This window comes from Schistocerca americana, chromosome 1, assembly GCF_021461395.2.
Source record: "Schistocerca americana isolate TAMUIC-IGC-003095 chromosome 1, iqSchAmer2.1, whole genome shotgun sequence".
Taxonomy (NCBI): domain Eukaryota; kingdom Metazoa; phylum Arthropoda; class Insecta; order Orthoptera; family Acrididae; genus Schistocerca; species Schistocerca americana.
In genome coordinates, this window is record NC_060119.1 from 572,437,095 (window position 1) to 572,459,608 (window position 22,514).

Sequence of the window (22,514 nt, forward strand, 5' to 3'; positions counted from 1 at the left end):
ATGTATGTTTTGAGAGAAACTCGGCTATTAATGTCTGTACTCCAGTCGACAGACAACAGTCGAGAGAATAATTTTGAGTGGAGTTACAGCTTCGTACATTCAATATTAAAATTGCATCTCGCAGAGTAATCCACTGAAGTTCATCGTAGTTGTTGCTAGCGTATTTTCGAAATAAAAAAAATATTTCTACCATAGCATCAACAAAGTCTGCACAATTTTTCTTTGTTGCCTATTTTGCTAAACAGGCTCAATATGAATCGGTTAAAATTTTTGAGAAAAAAAATATATACATCATTTTAGAATGGATCAGCAAGTTTAATAAAGATCTCCATTTCGAAGAAGAACAAGGAGACAATAGCGAAAAGTTACATACTTACGCAATCAGTCTCGACAAGTTCGCTGTTCGTCAATATGTTGTTATTGGTGAAAAAAGGAAGTCACTCGTGGGCTGCGATAGTGAATTAATTCAGAAACAATTTCTCAGGTAGCATTAAAGACGCCAGTGTAAACATCGCACAGTACGTAAATATGTTACCTCTAGTATGTGATGCCTCTACCAACATAAACATAACACAAACGTTCACACATACTGCCATAGTTATGGCCCACTAGTATGCGCTGTAATTTTGTCTCAATGGTTTCATATCGCCGTAAACTTTAGTAGTTCTTACGTAACACTGGGAATTAAGCGTAACTAAAAGCAGTTTATAATAGTAACTTCTTGAAAAACATGTAAAAATATTGCGTATACTTCATGGAATACGGTAAACCCCAGGTTTATCGCCATCTGTGCTTTCTTTCTCGTGTGCTTTCATTCGAGTAGAGAAATATCAACAAAAATTTATATTCGTTTTTGCAAAATGATACAGTTAAATTTTGAGGTGTGTGAAATGAGACGCGTGTTTTGCTCGTCATGTCGGAATCACTAGTGCACTGCAGTGTGTTCTGCGTTAGACCTACAATGTATCTTTATCAAGCCTTCGTGAAGGAAAGAAAGGTAAACGCTTATAGTTCGTGGTCAGCAGACTCCGCGACACCGTTCCTTTCGCAATTTCAGACCTTTCTTCTGAGTCGAGTGTGTCAGGTGCTGCTCATAAGTGCGATTAGTCTCCAGTCGACATCGAGATCATTAGGCAGAAAGACTTAGTTAATTGGACAAGAATGGGAACGCTAATTGTTGTGACCTTATTGCGCGAACAACCCCGAGATTGGCCTGAGAGGGCTTATAAAATTCAAGGCTACGATCTGAAGCGTATCTGAACCCAACTTTATCTAAATAGCGGTCTACCACCTTAAACACATCGTTTCTTCAGTTTCGAGAGTTGATCTACCACCTCCCCTCTTGGGAAAGTGAAACGTCAAGAACGGGATATGTGATCGCAATGAAATTTATTCGACCGATTACGGACATGACACTACAAAAATTATTAGATTTACAGACCTGTACTTCTTCTATGACTGGGCAAATTGATTACGAAGTAGCGCCACCGCGTGCTACAATCAGAGCCGCTAGACGTCGTAGCAAGGAATCAAAAAGCGCCTGAATATACTGCTGGGGAATTCTCGTCGACGCAGCTGTGGCTGCAGAAAGATTTAAACGAACAAGTTGCCGACCAACCGTTTTCCTGACGCGACCGATGGGCGACGTGCCATACTATCAAATGTGAAGAGGTAGGCCAGGGAAGCGTGGTACCAGCCGATCTATGGAAGCGACTTCTATATTCCTCGAAACACGCGCCCAACTACTATCGTGCTGAAATATGACATGTGGAACGACCTGGAAGGGGAGCATTGTCTCGAGCATTAAAATGTCCCTGAAGTAGCAGTAGCTATTCAGATTACTCTCAAGGCGTAGAAGGGGCGAGATTGCATGTTATAGGCAATGGTGCCCCAAACTATCACATTTGGAGTTTGTCCGCTATGCCGCTCAACAAAATAACCTGCCCGATTGCGTTCACCATGGCTGCATCGGACGCGTATTCGGCCATGACTACAGAACAAGTTGAAGCATAACTCGTTCGAAAACACAACATTTTTCCACAGAGCGAGCCAGTGTCGGCGTTCACGTGCCCATTGCGGCGGTTGTGGGTTATGACAAATGGAAAACAACGTTACGGCATGCGTGCCACCAGTCCAGCTCGCAGGGAAAGGCGTCGAACCGCTGACGCACACATGTCCGCACTTGTTGCAGTCCCTCAACGTCGCGCCAACACTGTGGACGATGCTATTCAGTCCGTTTCGGCCAAGCAGAGAAGATGGCGGTCATCTCGCGCTGTCCTCACGTTGTGTCGTGCAGTACCCTGTCGGCGCTGCAAAATGTTCAAATGTGTTTGAATTCCTAAGGGACCAAACTGCTGAGGTCATCGGTCCCTAGACTTACACACTACTTAAACTAACTTATGCTAAGGACAACACATACACCCGTGCCCGAGGGAGGACTCGAACCTCCGGCGGGAGGGGCCGCGCAGTCCGTGACAAGGCGCATCAAAACCGCGCGGCCATTCCGCGCGGCTATCGGCACTGCGTCGTACGGCCTCTTCTCCCTGCCGGTTCCACATACGCCTCAATGAAGAAGCATCCTGCCCTGCAGACCCGCATCCCGGAAAATCTTCCTGCCCCGTTCGAACGCACTCAAATGTCTATATCCCACACTGTCATGTCACCAAGGCATAATGGCACTTGGTTACACCTTTCCTATTCATACGGCGGCTGCGCGTCGAGTGACCGTTTCGTATCTTTGACCTGTCCTGCGCTGCTGGGCGTATGTGAAAACTGCCTCTCTCCTACTTAAATCACTTGTTTTGATTCAACTGGTCTACACGGCCTCTTTTCTTGGTGTGTTGCAGAGAATTGCTTCTGAGTGTTCCACATTCTACAAACAGTAGTGCATTTTAGTAGTGCGATACTTTCGTTATGTTCTTAATAAGTAATTAACACATAACCACATTTATTTCGTCAGTTAAATTTCATGACCCAAGTTTTTTTTCGAAGTATAAGGAGAATGGAAGTGTTATTCAGTTGAAGAATGAGTGAATGAGTGTCTCTAACTTTTCATTTGGGCAGACTGCTGTACGCAACTGCCAGCTCCAAAAGCAACTGACTAATATTACGTGTGACTGGGAGCTACTCGAACTATTTAGAGGTAACATCGATTCCAGCTGTTAAGTAAACATCTAAACAGATGTTCCGCAACTTCTAAACAATTAAAAAAATGACACATTTACATTCCGAAATCAAAGGAAAACAATATTGCCTCGACTGGTTTCCCTATTACAGCCCATGAATGATATGGCTAAAGTATGAAAGATGTTACATATTCAGTCCATTACCTTTTTTCAAAATCAATGAAATACAATGTGTGTTATGTAAGGTTTTAAAAAGGTGTTACACTCCATAATTGATACAAAAATAATTTAATGTCTCACGTTCACTACAGTCCACAAAGTCACTAAAAGAGATGTACTCCTTTCCTTCGATGGCTGAAACGTTGTACTAGACGAAACCACGAACCAGGGTGGATACAATGGCGTGTCCAGTCTCCCACACTAGGCACGGCCTCAGAGAACTATCCACAGGAATATCTCTCGTTGAATACATACACATGTAAGAAGTAACGTAATGTTATGAAAAAAAGAAATATTTAAATTTCAATATATTTCATACGATTTTAGTTCATAAATATAGTCATATATCTTTTAAAAAGACAAAGTCCAACGGACGTTGTTTGAATAATACACATTAACATTCGAATTAAGTTTTGATGAGAGGCACAGGTTTTCACTTTCGCTGCACCACTCACACAGTCACTTGTCACAATGGAAACACCATTCTGCAGGGAAAGTTCAATCCAGAGGAACAGATCGGGACATCTTTAACTCTTTCTTGATGAGCTTCGATATTTTTTTGTGTCTTGAAACTCCAGTATTAAAGAAATCCATTCGCTAAGATTTCCCTTCTAATACGGATTGGCTCTATCAACTGCCGATGCTGCTTGACAACTAAAGCTATGTCCATAACTAAGAACAAACATCGGTATTTCCAGTGAATTGTTATATACATGAGGACGTGGTCAAACAGCGGATATGAGAATATTGATGTAAAGTTGGCAAAACTTAAATTTTTTTGTGTAATATTAACGTGAAAAAAGAAAAACCGAAATGAAGGTAATGACAGGTTTTCCCCTAAATTCTTATGCAAGATGATCCGCACAGGACGTAACATTGTTCCTGATTCTGTAACTGGCAATCTCAAAATTTCTGTCCATTTTTCTGTTACTTCGGGACTAATTGAACCGTAAGGGTTAAATACCTACAGAAATCAATCTGTGTCTTTTGCCTATGTGCTGCGCTGTATAACTGTCCATTCTAACAACAAAAATGTCGGATATTTGCGCTAAGCAGACACATGAATGTCTGAACTAGCAATAAACATGTTTCCGTTATTTTCATTCACTTTTTGCGACAAGCATTAATCCTTATCCTGCTTGGAAACGTCTTATTTGATATTCAGTTTCCTCGTGGCATGCGTTGCTTACGACAAGGTGATTTGAGTCTTTGCTAGATTAAGTCATCCTTTCTGGATATGAATTGAATCTAATCAGGATTGATACTATTTGTATTTGGTACATGGTCCCAAAGTTTCTTTGCGTCTCGCACAACCTTTAAAATTTCTCCGCTTAGATCCTTTCGTGGAATTACCATCGATGCGCTATTACAATTCCTAATTCCCTCAATAAACACAAATTTTGAAGACATATGAAAAATCAACGCAGTCATGAAGTATTATTCTTGCGAATTACTCAACATGATACCAAGTGTCACCATTTCACTGATGTGAAGACAGTGGTAAATCGTTTCTTTCAGATATTTCGGCACTGCACATTTTTGAATGCGATACCGTTTCTACAGAACAAATAAAGAATGTCAAAAGTGGAAAGAAACAAGAAAATAGCTCTGAAATTAGTAAACGGAGACACAGGATCGAAAGTTGACAGTTTGGGCATCTTTCTTTTATCTTACTTTGACTGAAATCTGATTCTTTAAGATATTCGTCTACATTTCACGTTTTTTACTGAATGTGGGCAACTGTGTAATAAATGTGTACCACAACTGAAGTGAATATGCGCTGGTTGGTTGGTCAACGAAACTAAAACCATAGCTCCCTTTGCTGTGCATCAATTTAAAACTTTAACACGTCCTCAGATTTTTTCGAGCAAGTGTATGACCAAAGGTTTGGTGACATTTACGTCCTTCGCAGTCGCCGAAACAATTATTCCTCCCTCTAATTTAGAGAAATAGAAGTTTAACGGTGTTACCTTTCACACGTTTACTTGGCTTGATCTTCCAAGTCAGCACGGTGCGGCCTGTGGGCCACTGAAACTGAGAACCATGTTTCCCTTCAGGACGTCCACTATTTACGACATCTGCAAATATCCGCACTAGAAAAGACATCTTCCTGTCGACGAACTGACAATGTCGACCATTTGTATGTGAGAGTCCTCCCTGATCAAACATTGAAGGGTAATCACTATTCACTACGCCTTACCCAGCCCACAACGATCCTCAAATTTGATGCAGGTTTTCGCTGTACGTATTTCCACTTTATCGCAACGACGTGTAAACCAGACGATTATTTCGCCTCTCGAATATCACATTCTTCAGGTTCTCTTTTCTGGAGCCAGTGATGGATACAGCAACCAACAGTGACGAAATATCACCGCCAATGTTAGGACCGTGGACACTGTTGCGGAAGTTAGTGGCAGAAGATTCTCCGCTCTGCCTCCGGTGACCGGGACATCGGACGCATAGTAGAAACCCGCTGCAGTGCCCTCGGCCGCGTCGATGAAAGTGAAGGCGTGGTCAGCAAGTCCGTCTCCGCCGTAGTCCCGTCGGTGCTAGCAGACAGCGCTGGCCGCCCACAGCAACAACAGTAGCACCACGTGCACGTGCAGCCCACGTGGCTCGGGTGACGCGTCGCTGTGTTGCATGGCGGCCGGCGTCTGATCTGATAACAGAAGAAATGTGATGCTGCACTGCTGTCTACTGCAGAATTTACGAGTAGGCAGAATGGGAGAACGCTACTTACAGCCTCAGAGGCCGTGACAAAAGGAAACATATCCAAGCGGATAAGCATAGTAAAAAGGATCGAGAAAATATTTTAGTGTTGCCACATGTAAAGATTTTTGAAAGTCATTTGAATTGCTATTGGGGAATCCACGAGTGTCTTAAATCAAGAAGGAGGCAGGAGGGAATGGGGAGTGATTTCGAACTCATTTATATTTTCACTAGACACGGCCTGCAGCTCAACAGGTATGGAAAGGGGAGGTTGGCAAAGCTTATAGGTGACAGCATAGGTGGGGTTGGTGGGATCACTCATAGGAAAATTCCTGCAGTAGTGAGTGTTAGAGCTGCACCTTTTTTAGATTGAAGTCAGCTGATAGGTATTCCTGCTTAAGGGAAGTCTTTCTAACGAGGAAATCACTTTTGACAAAGCTTAGGTATCCGAGTAATGAGGGAATTAGTATATTTCATCAAAATATACAAGGTATTAAAGTTAGTGAACTGCTTATTGATGTTGACTCTGAAATTATTGGTATATCTGAACACTTCTTAAATAAGGAGACAATTCAGAGGCTTCCATTACCAGGATACAGGTTGACTGGCAGCTTTTCGAGGAGCTCGTTGCGGTGTGGGGGAGTAGCAATGTATGTGAAAAACGGCATCCCATTTGAGTCAATTGATGTTTCAAAGTACTGCACTGAAAAGGTGTTTGAATGTTGTGCAGGTGTGGTTAAATTTAACGGAGCTAAACTTCTAACTGTTGTTATTTATAGATCCCCAGACTCCGATTTCACAACATTTTTGTTAAAGCTAGAGGAGGTTCTTGGTCCACTTTATAGGAAATACAAAAAGTTAGTTATATGTGGTGACTTCAATATTAATTGTATAAGCGATTGTGGAAGGAAGAGGTTGCTGGTAGACCTCTTTGATTCATATAATCTTATGCAAACCGTATTCTTTCCAACGAGAGTGCAAGGGAACAGTAGAACAACCATAGACAACATTTTTGTTCATTTCTCATTATTAGAAGGGCATTCTGTTATCAAAAAGGTGAATGGCCTTTCAGATCATGATGCACAAATTTTAACTTTAAAAGATTTTTGTGCTGCAACACGTGTTAAATATAGTCATCACCTGTTCAGGAAAGCTGATCCAGTTGCTGTAGAGACCTTTGTAAACCCTATAATGGAATAAGAGTGGCAAGATGTTTATAGCGCTGATAAAGTAGACGATAAATATAATGCTTTTCTCAAGACTTTTCTCATGCTCTTTGAAAGTTGCTTTCCGTTAGAACGTTTAAAACAGGGTACTAGCACAAACAGGCAGCCTGGGTGGCTGACTAGAGGGATAACAATATCTTGTAGAACAAAGTGGGAATTATATCAAAACGTTAGAAACAGTCAAAATCTAAATGCAGCAGCCCATTACAAACAGTATTGTAAGGTGCTTAAAAATGTTATTAGGCAGGCAAAAAGTATTTGGTATGCAGATAGAATAGCTAAGTCTCAGGATAAAATTAAAACCATATGGTCAGTCGTAAAGGAAGTTGCTGGTCTGCAGAGACAGGTCGAGGATATAGAATCAGTGCGCAGTGGGAATGTCCGTGTTACTGATAAGTCGCATATATGTACAGTATTTAATAATCACTTTCTGAATATAGCAGGTGAACTAAATAGAAACCTAGTCCCAACAGGGAATCATATAGCGCTCTTAGAAAAAAGTGTTCCGAGACTGTTACCTGAAATGCTCCTCCATGATACTGACAAGAGGGAGATTGAGTTAATAATTAAATCACTAAAGACCAAGAACTCTCATGGATATGACGGGGTATCTAGCAGAATACTGAAGTATTGTTCTATGTATGTTAGCCCAGTTCTCAGCCATATCTGTAACTTTTCCTTTAGGAGTGGTCAGTTTCCTGACCGATTAAAGTACTCGGTAGTGAAGCAACTTTATAAAAAGGGAGACATTGATAATGTTGACAATTTTAGACCTATTTCTATGCCATCGGTGTTTGCTAAAGTTATCGAGAAGGTTGTATATACAATGTTACTGGAGCATTTAAATTCACATAATTTGCTGTCAAATGTTCAGTTTGGTTTTAGAAATGGTTTAATAACTGAAAATGCTATATTCTCTTCTCTCAGTGAGGTTTTGGACGGATTAAATACAAGGTTGCGAACGCTAGGTGTTTTCTTTGATTTAACGAAGGCTTTTGACTATGTTGACCACAAAATATTACTGCAGAAGTTGGACCATTATGGAGTAAGGGGAGTAGCTTACAATTGGTTCGCCTCTTACTTTACGAACAGAAAGCAGAGGGTAATTCTCCGCAATATTGAGAGTGGTAGTAATGTTCAGTCCCAATGGGGCACTGTTAAGTGGGGTGTTCCCCAAGGGTCGGCGCTGGGGCCACTGCTGTTTCTTATTTATATAAATGATATGCCTTCTAGTATTACAGGTGATTCAAAAATATTTCTGTTTGCTGATGACACCAGCTTGATAGTGAAGGATCTTGTGTGTAATATTGAAACAGTAACAAATAATGTAGTTCATGAAATAAGTTTGTGGCTTTTGGAAAATAATTTGATCCCAAATCACAGTAAGACTCAGCTTTAACAGTTTCTAACTCACAATTCAACAAGAACCGATATTTTGATCAGACAGAATAGGCATATTATAAGCGAGACGGAACAGTTCAAGTTCCTAAGCGTTCGGATAGATAGTAAGCTGTTGTGGAAAACCCATGTCCAGGATCTTGTTCAGAATAAAGAAATAGGAGTGCGGGTAAGCTACTACAAACAGCATAGTGAACGCATTATTGTGGCCAAGATAGACACGAAGCCCACGCCTACTACAGTAGTACAAGTTTATATGCCAACTAGCTCTGCACATGAAGAAGAAATTGATGAAATGCATGAGATAAAAGGGAGACGAAAATTTAATAGTCATGGGTGACTGGAATTCGACAGTAGGAAAAGGAAGAGAAGGAAACGTAGTAGGTGAATATGAATTGGGGCTAAGAAATGAAAGAGGAAGCCGCCTGGTAGAATTTTGCACAGAGCATAACTTAACCATAGCTAACACTTGGCTCAAGAATCATGAAAGAAGGTTGTATACGTGGAAGAACCCTGGAGATACTAAAAGGTTTCAGATTGATTATATAATGGTAAGACAGAGATTTAGGAACCAGATTTTAAATTGTAAGACATTTCCAGGGGGAGATGTGGACTGACCACAATCTATTGGTTATGAACTGTAGACTAAAACTGAAGAAACTGCAAAAAGGTGGGAATGTAAGGAGATGGGACCTGGATAAAATGAAAGAACCAGAGGTTCTACAGAGTTTCAGGGAGAGCATAAGGGAACAATTGACCGGAATGGGGGAAAGAAATGCAGTAAAAGAAGAATGGGTAGCTTTGAGGAATGAAATAGTGAAGGCAGCAGAGGATCAAGTAGGTAAAAGACAAGGGGTATTAGAAATCCTTGGGTAACAGAAGAGATACTGAATTTAATTGACGAAAGGAGAAAATACAAAAATGCAGTAAGTGAAGCAGCCAAAAAGTAATACAAACGTCTCAAATATAAGATCGACAGGAAGGGCAAAATGGCTAAGCATGGATGGCTAGAGGACAAATATAAGGAAGTAGAGGCTTATCTCATGAGGGATAAGATAGATACTGCCTACAGAAAAATTAAAGAGACCTTTGGAGAAAAGAGAAACTTTTGCATGAATATCAAGAGCTTAGATGGAAACCGAGTTCTAAGCAAAGAAGGGAAAGCAGAAAGGTGGAAGGAGTATATAGACAGTCTATACAAGGGCGATGATCTTGAGGACAATATTATGGAAATGGAAGAGGATGTAGATGAAGATGAAATGGGAGATAAGATACTGCGTGAAGAGTTTGACAGAGCACTGAAAGACCTCAGTCGAAACAAGGCCCAGGGAGTAGACAACATTCCATTAGAACTACTGATAGCCTTGGGAAATCCAGCCCTGACAAAGTCTACCATTTGGTGAGCAAAATGTATGAGACAGGCGAAATACCCTCAGACTTGAAGAAGAATATAATAATTCCAATCCCAAGGAAAGCAGGGGTTGACAGATGCGAAAATTACCGAACTATCAGTTTAATAAGCTACGGCTGCAAAATACTAACAAGAATTCCTTACAGACGAATGGGAAAACAGGTCGAAGCCGACCTCGGGGAAGATCAGTTTGGTTTCCGTAGGAATGTTGAACACGTTAGGCAATACTGACCCTACAACTTATCTTAGAATAAAGATTAAGGAAAGGCAAACCTACGTTTCTAGAATTTGTAGACTTAGAGAAAGCTTTTGACAATGTTGACTGGAATACTCTCTTTCAAATTCTTAAGGTGGCAGGGGTAGAATACAGGGAGCGAATGGCTATTTACAATTTGTACAGAAACCAGATGGCAGTTTGAAGAGTCGAGGGACGTGTAAGGGGAGCAGTGGTTGGGAAGGGATTGAGACAGGGTTGTAGCCTATCCCAGATGTTATTCAATCTGTATATTGAGCAAGCGGTAAAGGAAACAAAGGAAAAATTTTGAGTGGGAATTAAAATCCATGGAAAAGAAATAAAAACTTTGAGGTTCGCCGATGACATCGTAATTCTGTCAGAGACCGAAAAGGACCTGTAAGAGCAGCTGAACGAAGTGGAGAGTGTCTTGAAAGAAGGATATAAGATGAAAATCAACAAAAGCAAAACGAGGATAATGGAATGTAGTCGAATTAAATCGGGTGATACTGCGGGAATAAGATTAGGAAATGAGATGCTTACAGTAGTAAAGGAGTTTTGATATTTGGGGAGCAAAATAACAGATGAAGGTCGAAGTGAAGAGTACATAAAATGTAGACTGGCAATGGCAAGGAAAGCGTTTCTGAAGAAGAGAAATGTGTTAACATCGAGTATAGATTTAATTGTCAAGAAGTCATTTCTGGAAGTATTTGTATGGAGTGTAGCCATGTATGGAAGTGATACGTGGACGACAAATAGTTTAGACAAGAAGGGATTAGAAGCTTTCGAAATGTGGTGCTACAGAAGAATGCTGAAGATTAGATGGGTTGATCACACAACTGATGAGGAGGTATTGAATAGAATTGGAGAGAAGAGAAATTTGTGGCAAAACTTGACTAGAAGATGGGATCGGTTCATAGGGCATATTCTGAGGCATCAAGGGATCACCAATTTAGTATTGGAGGGCAGCGCGGAGGGTAAAAATCGTAGAGGGGGACCCAGAGATGAATACACTAAACAGATTCAGAAGGAAGTACGTTGCAGTTGGTACTGGGAGATGAAGAACCTTTCACAGGATGGAGTGGCATGGAGAGCTGCATGAAACCAGTCTCTGGACTGAAGACCACAACAATAATAACCACATACTGACGAGTATTCGTTCAAGGATCACCAAATCTGCTTTGTTTTCATATCCAGTAGCTCAGCACCACGAGTCTTGCGGTGCTGGTGAGATATGGGTGACGAGTATCGCTGCTTCTTGTGACCTTCCATCAGTTCGTCTGCGGGTACATTGGCGTGAGTCAAACCACCACAAACAAAACTGTTCCAAACGAAATGGAGACTGCTCACTGAATACCACAGAATATCCCCCCCTCCCCTCAGTGGTCCTGTTATCATACTAAACGTTGCATGAGTATTCAAGATTTCAATTCACCTTTGAACAATGTTTCGGAGACGGTTCCTGTAGACACTCTCCCTGCAGCCTCCGCCCAGATTTCAACTGTTGTATGTGCTAGTGTTAAAGCACTCCAAAAGGGAGGGCATACGATAGACTTAAACTACTGTCGTCCAGTTTCCTTATTGACACCTTTTTCCTAAGCATTCGAAAAAGTAATGTACTCAAGAGCCGTCGCATACTTAAGTGGGAACAATTTACTTACCACGTCGTAGTTTGTACTCCAGGAGGCCTCGTCCACTGAGAATCCTATTAATGCATTCACTCATCAAATAGTAAATGCCCTAAATAACAGTATATAGGCAGTTGGCACTTTATTTAATATTGCTAGTCGTGTTATTGTGAAGATGGTGTTACTCTCCTAGGAAAACTCCGGTTTTATGGAATTGGTGGCTTTATGCAGAGCTGGCTTGAACCACACTTAACGAACCGTATGCAGGAGATTGTGCTGAATAATTAAGACAATGTCGGAAAGGTAGAGCATTTTAGTGACTCTAGAGAAAATAATCACAAAGGCAGCGCCACAGAATTCAATTTAGGTCCACTCCTCTTTCTTATACATGATGTTTCAAAAAGGACTTTACTAATTTAAAAATTCATATAAATTAATTCATAGAACCTACAGAGGTGATTGTAGTGTCAGCTTGTAGGGAAATGCGTCAAGTTGTCTCGCATAATTCGCTAATGCCGAATCGTACCGTAAGGAGCACTAGCGGTAATTACGATAAAATGGCTGCCTTCACTGGATCCGAGCGTGCTAGCTGTGTGCGTTTTGGTTTGAAGAAACGATGTCGGCGACAACAATTCAGCGTAATTTCCATACTAAGTACGCTGATGATCCTCCTAATAGTCCTACAATTTATGAGTGGCATAAATGTTTTGTAGAAACAGGATGCTGAGTAAGACATGGGAAATCGTCAGGTCGTCCAAGCACATCTGAGGACGTAGTTGGGCGAGTGAGAAAATGTTTTGTCAACAGCCTTACGAAATCGACCCAGTGTGCTTCTAGCGAACTGAAAATCCCACATATGACTGTCTGGAGTGTGTAGAAAAACCGTTTGCTTTTGTAACCCTACAGAGTGACGATCGTACAAGCAATAAAAGTCACTGATAAAATTGGCCGCAACAACTTCTGTGCGGATATGTCAAATTGGTTACATCAAGACGAACATTTCTTGGTCGAAATCATCTTTTCTGACGAGTCGACGTTTCACTTAAGTGGTAAGGACACATAACTATCGGATTTGGGGCAGTGAAAATCCATATCAAAGATTGCAACATGTTCGTGACGGCCGTAATCTGAACGTTTTTTGTAGATTGAGAGAGAACAAAGTGTATGACCCCTTTTTTTTTCCTTGAAAGAACCATCAACGGGATAGTGTACCTGTATATGTTACAACAATTTGTGACACTACAGATCGATGAGAATGATCAAGAGCGAAATGTTTACTTCATGCAAGATGGTGCACCACCCTAATACCTGGCTAAAGGCCAGGGTTTTCCCAGTGATCGCTTTCCAGGTCAAGGGATTAGTCGTGATGTGTCAATTGCATGGACCTCACGTTCCCCATATGCTCCTTTATGGGAATTCATCAACGATACCGCGTTTGTACCTCCTGCGCCGCTTCCTTACCTGAACGTAGAGCGAGAATTTACGCAGTCACTGAGCAAGCTACACCTGCAATGTTACAGGTGATGTATGCAGCATAACCAGTGGAAGCCACATGCGGCATCTTTAGTTTAAGGTAAAAAAATCTTGATGTATTTTCCTACAAAATAACACTAAACCCAGCTCTATAACTTCCAATACATTTTAATGTCCTTTTTGAAACACTCTGTGTGTGTAAATGACCATCCGATTAACATTCAGTAAGCTAAATTGATACTTTTGGCAGACGACACCAATGTTATCATAAAGCCCATTAGAGAGAAAGCAACAGAAGTGTTGGTAAATTATATTTTCCAAAGAATTATTAAGTGATCCTCTGAAAATGGACTCTCCCTAAATTTAAAAAGGAACACACTACGTTCAGTTCCGTGCAACAAATACATGTACATCATACTCCGCAAGCCATCTAATGGTGTGTGGCGGAGGGTGCTTTCGGTACCACTATCTGTTCCTTCCAACCCTGTTCCACTCGCGAATAGTGCGTGAGAAGAATCGTTGTCTTTTAAGTCTCTGTACTGTCTCTGATTTCTCGAATTTTCTCCTTGTAGTCAATACGCGAGACGTATGTGGGGGCAAGTAATACGTTGTCCGACTCCTCCTGAAAAGTGCTGTCCTGAAATTTCAGTAGTAAATCTCTCCGTGATGCACAATGCCTCCCTTGTAACGTCTGCCAGTGGAGTTTGTTCGGCATCTCCGCAACGCTCTCTCGCCAGCTAAACGATCCCGTGACGAAACACGCCGCTCTTCGTGGGATATTCTTTATCTTCTCTGTCAGTCCTACCTGATATGGATCCCAGATACATGAACAATACTCAATAATCGGGCAAACAAGGCACTTCTTTCGTGGATGAGTTACGTTTCCTTAAGACTCTTCCGATGAATCTGAGTCTGGTGTCTACTTTTCCCACTATCTGTTTATTGTGGTCATTCCACTTAAGGTCGCTCTGAATAGGCCTAGAAGTTTTACGGCAGATACTGTCTCCAGCTGTTTGTCATCAATAGTGTAGCTGTGCAGTAGTGGATTTCCTTTCCTATGTATGGGTAGCATGTTACATTTATTTACATTCAAGGTCAGCTGTCAGAGCCTGCACCATTTATCAATTCTTTGCAGGTCGTTCTGCAAATTCTTACTACATTCTGGCTTTGCTACTTTGGTATAGAGAACTGCATCATCTGCAAATAGCCTTAAAGAGCATCCGACGCTTTCTACTAGGTCATTTATAGGTATTGTAAACAGCAACGGTTCTATCACACTTCCCTGTGGTACTCCCAATATTACAATTACATCTGTGGATTTTGTTCCATTATCAGCGACGTGTTGACTTCTATCTGCAAGAAAGTCTTGAATACAATCGCAAGTCTGCTCCGACACTCCGTGAGCTTGTATTTTTTTTCCTTTAAACGGCCATGCGGGACGTTGTCAAGCGCCTTACTGAAAACAAGGAACACGGCATCAGCCTGAGCGCCGTTGTCCACTGCGCTGCGGATCTCATGGAGGAACAGAGCCAGCTGAGTTTAGAGTCATGCCAACAACTGATGTAGCACTTGAGTAGGCGTCAGTAAATAGGGTGTACATATTGCTAAAAACTTGAAGCGGAAGAAGCATGTTACTGAGTTTCTGAACCAATTACGTTCAGCTGCTTTTGCTCTTCGTATAACTGCTAATCTTGGAAACAAACATATCAACTTCCTGACATATTTTGCATATTTCCACTCAATAACGTCTTACGGAAATAATTTTCTAAGGTAACTCGTCACTTAGAAAGAAAGTTTTGACTGCACAAAAGTGAGCAACAAGGATAACATAGAGTGTTCCCCCTTGAATGTTACGTACGTAGCTCTTCACGGAGCTAGGCATTTCAACAGCGCCGTCACAGTATGTATGTTCGCTAATAAAATTCGGCATATATAATCCATCACAATTTCAGAACAGTGATAACTATACCTGCAACACTAGAGGTAAAAATGACCTATATTACCCACCGTTAAAGCTGTAAGTGGCTCAGAGGAGTTCAGTATGTTGCAACATAAATTGTTGGTCATTTACTCCATAATATAGAAGTCTCACAGATAGCATAGCATGTTTTGAATCTAATTTATGATCACTTCTCCTGGACAACTCCTTCTCTTCCACTGGCAAATTTCTGATTAAAGACTGGTAGCCAGCAAATAATAAATAAATAGTAAAGGTTAGATGCATGAGTGGGATTAAAAGTAGTAGTGTGATCATTAACTCTCCTGTTGCTAAGCTTTTTCACACCTCTCTTTTACCAAGCGGGGTATTTGGACTACCCCAAAAGAGTTTTGTGTTTTATTGTAATATTTGTTCTCAGATTTCATTATTTCCATTGAATGGGTATATTTAGTATTGTAAAATAGGTTTTCAGGTTATTAGAAGTATTTGATCAGATCACAGATACAAAGCACAAAAATTTTTATATCTTTCACTAAATTCAGTACTGAACGAACCGAAAACTAATAATCTATGTACCTCAACAGTCACTGCAGTAAAATAACACAAGACTTTCTTCAACTTTTCAGTCAAGTACATTTTTGCACTGCATGCACTTCACAGTAACAGTTTCTTCTCTATGTATATAACAAGTAGGTTTCTTGCACAAAACAACTCTCTCTCCTTGATTAACTTCCCGAGCATTGTCCACCATTCGTGTGTAAATTTGGATCCGTAATAAGTAAGATGTCTTCAAATCAGCCGAAACCCAAATTTTACTGCCATACTTGCCAGGCTTTCTCTTCATGTAAACCCTAAAAGGGCAGTTTTCTCGGTACGTTGCTAATCGTTCATCAATAGTCACGTATTCATAAGGATAGAAGTTCTTGCACAAGTTAGAATGAAATTTGTCGAACACTACCCTGATGGCTTGTAGCTTGTCCTTGGTTTCTTCAGTACTCTGTGCTATTGTGTCTCCGTTGTCAACAGAGGCAACATTACCTCCCCACAGATCGGAAGCACTTCTGCGATGTCCATGAGTTCGACCAGCTCCTATTAGAATTGCTAATACAGCCTACACTTCAGTTGCATTTATATCTCTCCATGTCATTCATGTCATTTTGTTCGAAGAATGAGCTGCATTCCACAAAGAAATTACTCGTTGGCTTTCCTGTTCGTTTCTTCTACAATGGTGCTCACGATTTCCGGTGAGATAAATAATAAAAATCTCTCTGTTATTGTTTCAATTGTTTTTCCATCATTCACTGGGCCAAGTGTTACGTTCAAAATGTTGCGACGTCGACGCCGCCCACCTGTTGGTGGTTCACTAGAAAACTGTAGTCCACTTCTAGAAACAAACACTTCTCAGTTGTCTTCGACTTCTTTTTCTTCTTCTTCTTCTTCATCATCCTCTTCCTCTTCTACTACTTGTTCACGTGAATGTTTAGTGTCTTCTGATATTTCATGATCAGCGATATCTGATGCTATGATATGGTCTTTGTCAAGAAGTTCTATAAATTCATTCAGTTCATTATCAATGTCCCATTCACTTTCATCGTCACTGACATCAGAATTGTATAGAATTTTCATGATCTCTTCGCTAGAAAGTCCTTTGGACATCCTTACTTGCTGATGAAATACTGGCTCGTGAAATGTCTGCTCAACAGTGAACGTCAAATTCAACTCAACAATAGTAACGAGCAACAATAACAATCATTGGATCTATGGCAAAATCCCAACAAAGAAGATGAATGACAGATATATTCCCCAAAATCTTCTTTTTCTACAAATAAGAAAATAAGACGTTTCATACCAAGCGGGGTAGTCTCACAACGCCACCAATAAATGACTTGAATAACAATGATAAAGCCAAAAAAATTTGACAGTCATGAGTGTGAATTCAACGTCAATCGTTTTAGTACAAAGTTATGAAACCCCAAGCATGTGGCCCTTCAGATAACATTATTATAGGGAAAAAATCAACCTGGGGTTGTCAGAATACCCCGCTTGGTAATGCGAGGGTTAATCACGCACGCATATCCTGTAACGATTTGTCGATCTAATTGTCTAAGCCTGTCGAAGAATCCTACGATGTTCTCATTGTTCATCCTCTCTGGAAGGTCCCGTGCCTGCTTTTGTCCTGAATCCATCTCGTTACTAATTGTTTTGCAGCCATAGTCAACTGCCATGTGCAATCTGTTGGCACGAAGCTTTCATGTCCCTCATGCCGATGATTCGAAAATACTCTAGTAAAAAATATGGTGATATGGTGCACCTTCACTTCATTTTAAGCGATCTCCACGTGAAAAGTTCTAGTAAGTTTAGATACAACCTATAGCCTCCTTGCACCATTCTTTGTCTGCTTCTTCTTCTTTTTTTTGTCATCAGTCTTCTGACTGGTTTGATGCGGGCCGACACGAATTCTTCTAATCCCTCTCGTGTGCAAACTTCTTCATCTCAGAGTAGCAGTACCAAACTACGTCCTCAATTATTTGCTGGGTGTATTCCCATCTCTGTCTTCCTCTACAGCTTTTGTCCTCTACAGCGCCCTGTAGTACCATGGAAGTCATTCCCTGAGGTCTTAACAGACGTTCATTCATCTTGCCCCTTCTCCTTGTGAGTGTTTTCCTCTACGATTCTGCACAGAATCTCCCCACTACTTACCTTATCAGTCCATCTAATATTCACAATTAGTGTGTAACACCACATCTCAAATGCTTCGATTCTCTTGTGTTCCGGTTTTCCACAGTCCATGTTTCACTACATACAATGCTGTGTTCCAAACGTACATGTTTCGCTAAAATGAATGCTTATGTTTGATACTAGTAGACTTCTCTTGGACAGGAATGCCCTTTCCACCATTGATAGTCTGGTTTTGATGTCACCCTTGCTTCGTCCGTTATTGGTTATTTTGCTGCCTAGGTAGAAGAATTCCGTAACTTCACCTACTTCGCGACGAGTGACACTGATGTAGAGTTTTTCCCTGTTGTCATTTCTGCCTCTCCTCATTACTTTCATCTTTTTTCGACTTACTCTCAGTCTGTATTCTGTACTCATTAGAAATTTCATTCCACTCAGCACATCATGTAATTATTCTTGACTTTCACTCAGCATAGCAATGTCATCATCTAATCTTATCACTGAAACACTTTCACCTAGAATTTCGATTCCATTTTTCACCTTTCCTTTATTTCCATCATTGCTTCTTCCATGTACAGATTCAACAGTAGGGCCGAAAGATTACATCCCTGCTATAAACACTTTTTAATCCGAGCACTTCGGCCTTGGTCTTCCGCTCTTACTATTCCCTCTTGGCTCTTGCACATATTGTATATTATCGGTCTTTCCCTATAACTTACAACAAATTTTCTCGGAATTTCGAACATCTTTCACCGTTTTACATTGTCTAACGCTTTTTCCCGGACGACAATTCCTATGAACGTACCTTGATGTTTCTTTAGTGTTGCTTCTGTTACTAATAACATCGTCCGAACTGCCTCTCTGGTGCCTTTACCTTTCCTAAAGCCAAATTGATCGTCATCTAACACATTCTCAATCATCTTTTCCATTCTGCTATATTTTATTCTTGTAATCAACTTGTATGCAAGAGCTGTTAAGCTGATTGTGCAATAATTCTCGCACCTGTCATCTCGTGCGGTCTTCGAAATTATGTGGATGATACTTTTCCGAAAGTCAGATGGTTTATCGCCAGTCTCATACATTCTACACACTAACGTGGAGAGTCGTTTTGTTGCCACTTCCGCCAATGATTTTAGAAATTCTGATGGAATTTATTCTAACCCTTTTGTCTTATTTGATCTTAATGTCTGTCAAAGCTGTTTTAAACTCATATTCAAATCCTCGATCACCTATCTCTTCTACATCGATTTCTGTTTTTCTTCTATCACATCAGACAAGTCTTTCGTCTCATACAGGCCGTCAATGTACTCTTTCCACCCTTCCATTCTATTCTTTGCATTTAACAGTGTAATTCCCATTACATTCTTAATATTACTAACCTTGATTTAAATTTCACTATAGATTGTTTCACGATTTCTGTACGCTGACACGCTAGGTCAGTCTGTAGCATAATCATTTCTTTTTCTATTTATTCACGTTTCCAATGTAGCTGTTGCACCTTAGCTTGCCCCTACTTACTATTTATTTCATTTCTAAGCGACTCATCTTTCTGTATTCCTGAATTTTTCTGTACATTTCTGTACTTCCTTTTTTCACCGATCAACTGAAGGAATTCCTCTATTACCTATGGTTTCTTCGTAATTACCTCCTTTTAACCTATGTATTTCTTTTCAGCTACTGTTATTATCCTTTCTAGACGTGTTCATTCCTCTTCAACTGAACTGCGTACTCATCTACATCTACATGGATTCTGCAAATCATATTTAAGTGCCTGGCAGAGGGTTCATCGAAGCACCTTCACAAATCTGTGTTGTTCCAATCTCGTATAGCACGCAGAAAGAATGAATACTTGCATCTTTCCGTACGAGCTGTGATTTCCCTTATTTTATCGTGGTGATCGTTCCTCCGTATGTGGGTCGGTGTCAACAAACTATTTTCGCATTCGGAGGACAATGTTGGTGACTGGAATTTCGTGAGAAGATTCCGTCGGAACCAAAAACGGCTTTCTTTTAATGATGTCTAGCACAAATCCTGTTTCATTTCTGTGACACTCTCTCCCATTTTTCGCGATAATACAAAACCTGCTGCCTTTCTTTGAACTTTTTCGATGTACTCCGTCAGTCCAATCTGGTAAATATCCCACACCGCGCAGCAGTATTCTAGAAGACAACGGACAAGCGTAGTGTAGGCAGTCTCCTTAGTAAGTCTGTTACATCTGAGCTATTCCTTATGGCAGTATCAACAGGCTTGGAGAACTCGGGCATATCTTCATTGCTTACTACTTCCGTTCACACTTCTTCACGCATAGATACTTCCTTAATAGTCTCTTAAACTTCAGCCTACTCTTCATGATTACTACATTGTGATCTGAGTCTTACAGTTTAGTATATACCAGCCGTGTGTAGACTCTTCGCCTACCTTGCCTTGCCGTGGCGAGATTGGTCACGTGAAGCTTAAAAGGAGCGGGCTGAGGGGCTGACAGCTCGGTTTGCTGCGAGGTTGGAGGGAGTTACGAGCTCGTCCGGGAGAGGGCCGTACCCTCCTGCAGTGAGGGTGGGAGGGCCGCGGCGGTCGCAGCGAGCAGTCAGCACTGTAGCAGTGCGGAGCCACGGCTGTAGGTTTGGCGTGACGCAGAGAGCGGCGTAGCTTAGTGGGTCGGCGGCTCGAGGCGGAGGGGCCACGCTGGCGCAGCTTATCCGAGGTTAGCTGCAGCCGCAGTGGACGACGTTGCTGTCCGTGGGCGGTTTAGGAATGCGCGTGGCTGCATCCTGTCATGTGGCATCACACAGTATGTCCAATCCTCGTGCTACAGTTACTGACGGCGTCCTTTCTAGCTGGCGAGCCGTTTTAAATTCTGTACTCCGAAATAACTAGTGGTTGGCTGCTATTTTTCTGTTGGGAGCTGTTCCCCGTTGTGACCGGACTACTTCACTTTCTGACTCAGCCGCACTCGAGTTATGTCTCTTCTATACCGCAATTCATATTTAAATCAGTTGGTTCTGAATGTTCATGTGGCCCGTGTTAAGGTTTCGGGCTTTTTAATGAGTTCCTCTGGCTGCGACAGGCACATACCATTTAAAATGTTTTAAAATTAATGCAGTGGAAAACAAAAAGCAGGTGTAGTACTTCTGCTAGTGATCTCAAATTACATTCAGTCTGGGAGGTGTCATTATAAACACTGTAAATTTCAAACCTTCCTGCTGAGCGTTACTGGTGTTCCATGTTATTTGGGTTAGTTAAGTCTCTTCCTCATCCAGTGCTTCTATAGCTTGTGTTGTGTAGTTAAATACTAATGTGCTGTCAGTTTTCAATGTGGTTATCTAAAGAGGAAAGATAGAGTTATGTATCAACTGCTTGTCTGAAACTTTTTCTATGTGAGCTACATTACGAGGTGTGTGGTATTTACCGAAATAACTGATTCTTCAGATCCGTTAATACAGTGTCTTCTATCTTAAATTAGTGCTGCGTAAAAGGCTCACGGCTTTACAAGACACACAACACTTGGTTATAAATTTATTGGGTTTTCCATATGTTATAGGGTGCAACTTGTTTGCCTGTGTCGTGTCCGAGGCTGCCTTAGGTGCTGCCGCCTTCGGGCGCTGTCAGTGGAGCGAGCCTACGCTCTCTCAACGGTGCCATAGTGTAACAACACAGTGTTGGCGAGAAAGTGCATTCCTCAAGAAACTGTTTTAATTTGTCAATCATACTATCTCAAGTAAGAGATAGTAGAGTGTATTGATTCTACTGTAGCCATCAGGTTGCAGAAAAGACAAACTAAAACTGCTGTTTGAAGGATCTGCTTTCTCTATTTACCTCCAAAGTAAGTTTGTTTAGATGCTGAAAACTTTTATCTTGCTTAAATTACCCTCAAAAAGCAACTGGTTGTATCCTTGTAATGGTTAATCTTTTATGGAATTGCGATATTTGAATATGAAGTTTAAGTTCAGTTGAGATATAATTTCACAAGCGTGTCTAGGAGTGAACTTTGTTTTACATTGAGTCATTCATAGATGAACATTCAATTTTTTTACGAATTTGCGCTTTCAATTATTGCATGTGTATGAGAGATTCTTATAATGGACGGGCTAATCGCAGGTGCCTCCAATCTATAAATTCAATATAATATCAAATTTAGATTTTCATTTTGTTATATTTTATTCAAATAAAATTTACTAGCTAAGGATCGATTAAAGTAGTCTGAATATCTGTGATGATATCAGTGTGCCGTGCTGTTATTCTATTTTGTCGTGCTAAAAAAAGGAAGTGTGAAGGGTACTGTTATATTGTGCTCTGGCAACAAGTATCACACGCTTTACATGCCAACTTTGCAAAAAGAATGCTGCTGCAGGGCGATGAAGATTTTCTTCATCGTATCGTCTTTAGTGATGTATGGACATTTGACCTAAATATAAATGTGGACAGACATAATGTGTTCATCTGGGGTTCAGCAACTCCCCACGAGATCGCACAACTGCAAC

The 22,514-nt window shown here is 40.9% G+C and overlaps 1 protein-coding gene across 1 annotated transcript in view; it reads right to left on the reverse strand.

Annotated features, from left to right (window-relative positions):
- Nucleotides 1-5,626: 5,626 nt before the first annotated feature.
- Nucleotides 5,627-22,514, reverse strand: part of LOC124625104 (zwei Ig domain protein zig-8-like) — a 396,843-nt gene continuing 379,955 nt past the window's right edge. The window contains exon 5 of the mRNA XM_047149148.1: nucleotides 5,627-6,003. Within this exon, the coding sequence (XP_047005104.1) occupies nucleotides 5,894-6,003 (110 nt within the window). The 3' untranslated portion in view covers nucleotides 5,627-5,893. The remainder of the gene's footprint in view (nucleotides 6,004-22,514) is intronic.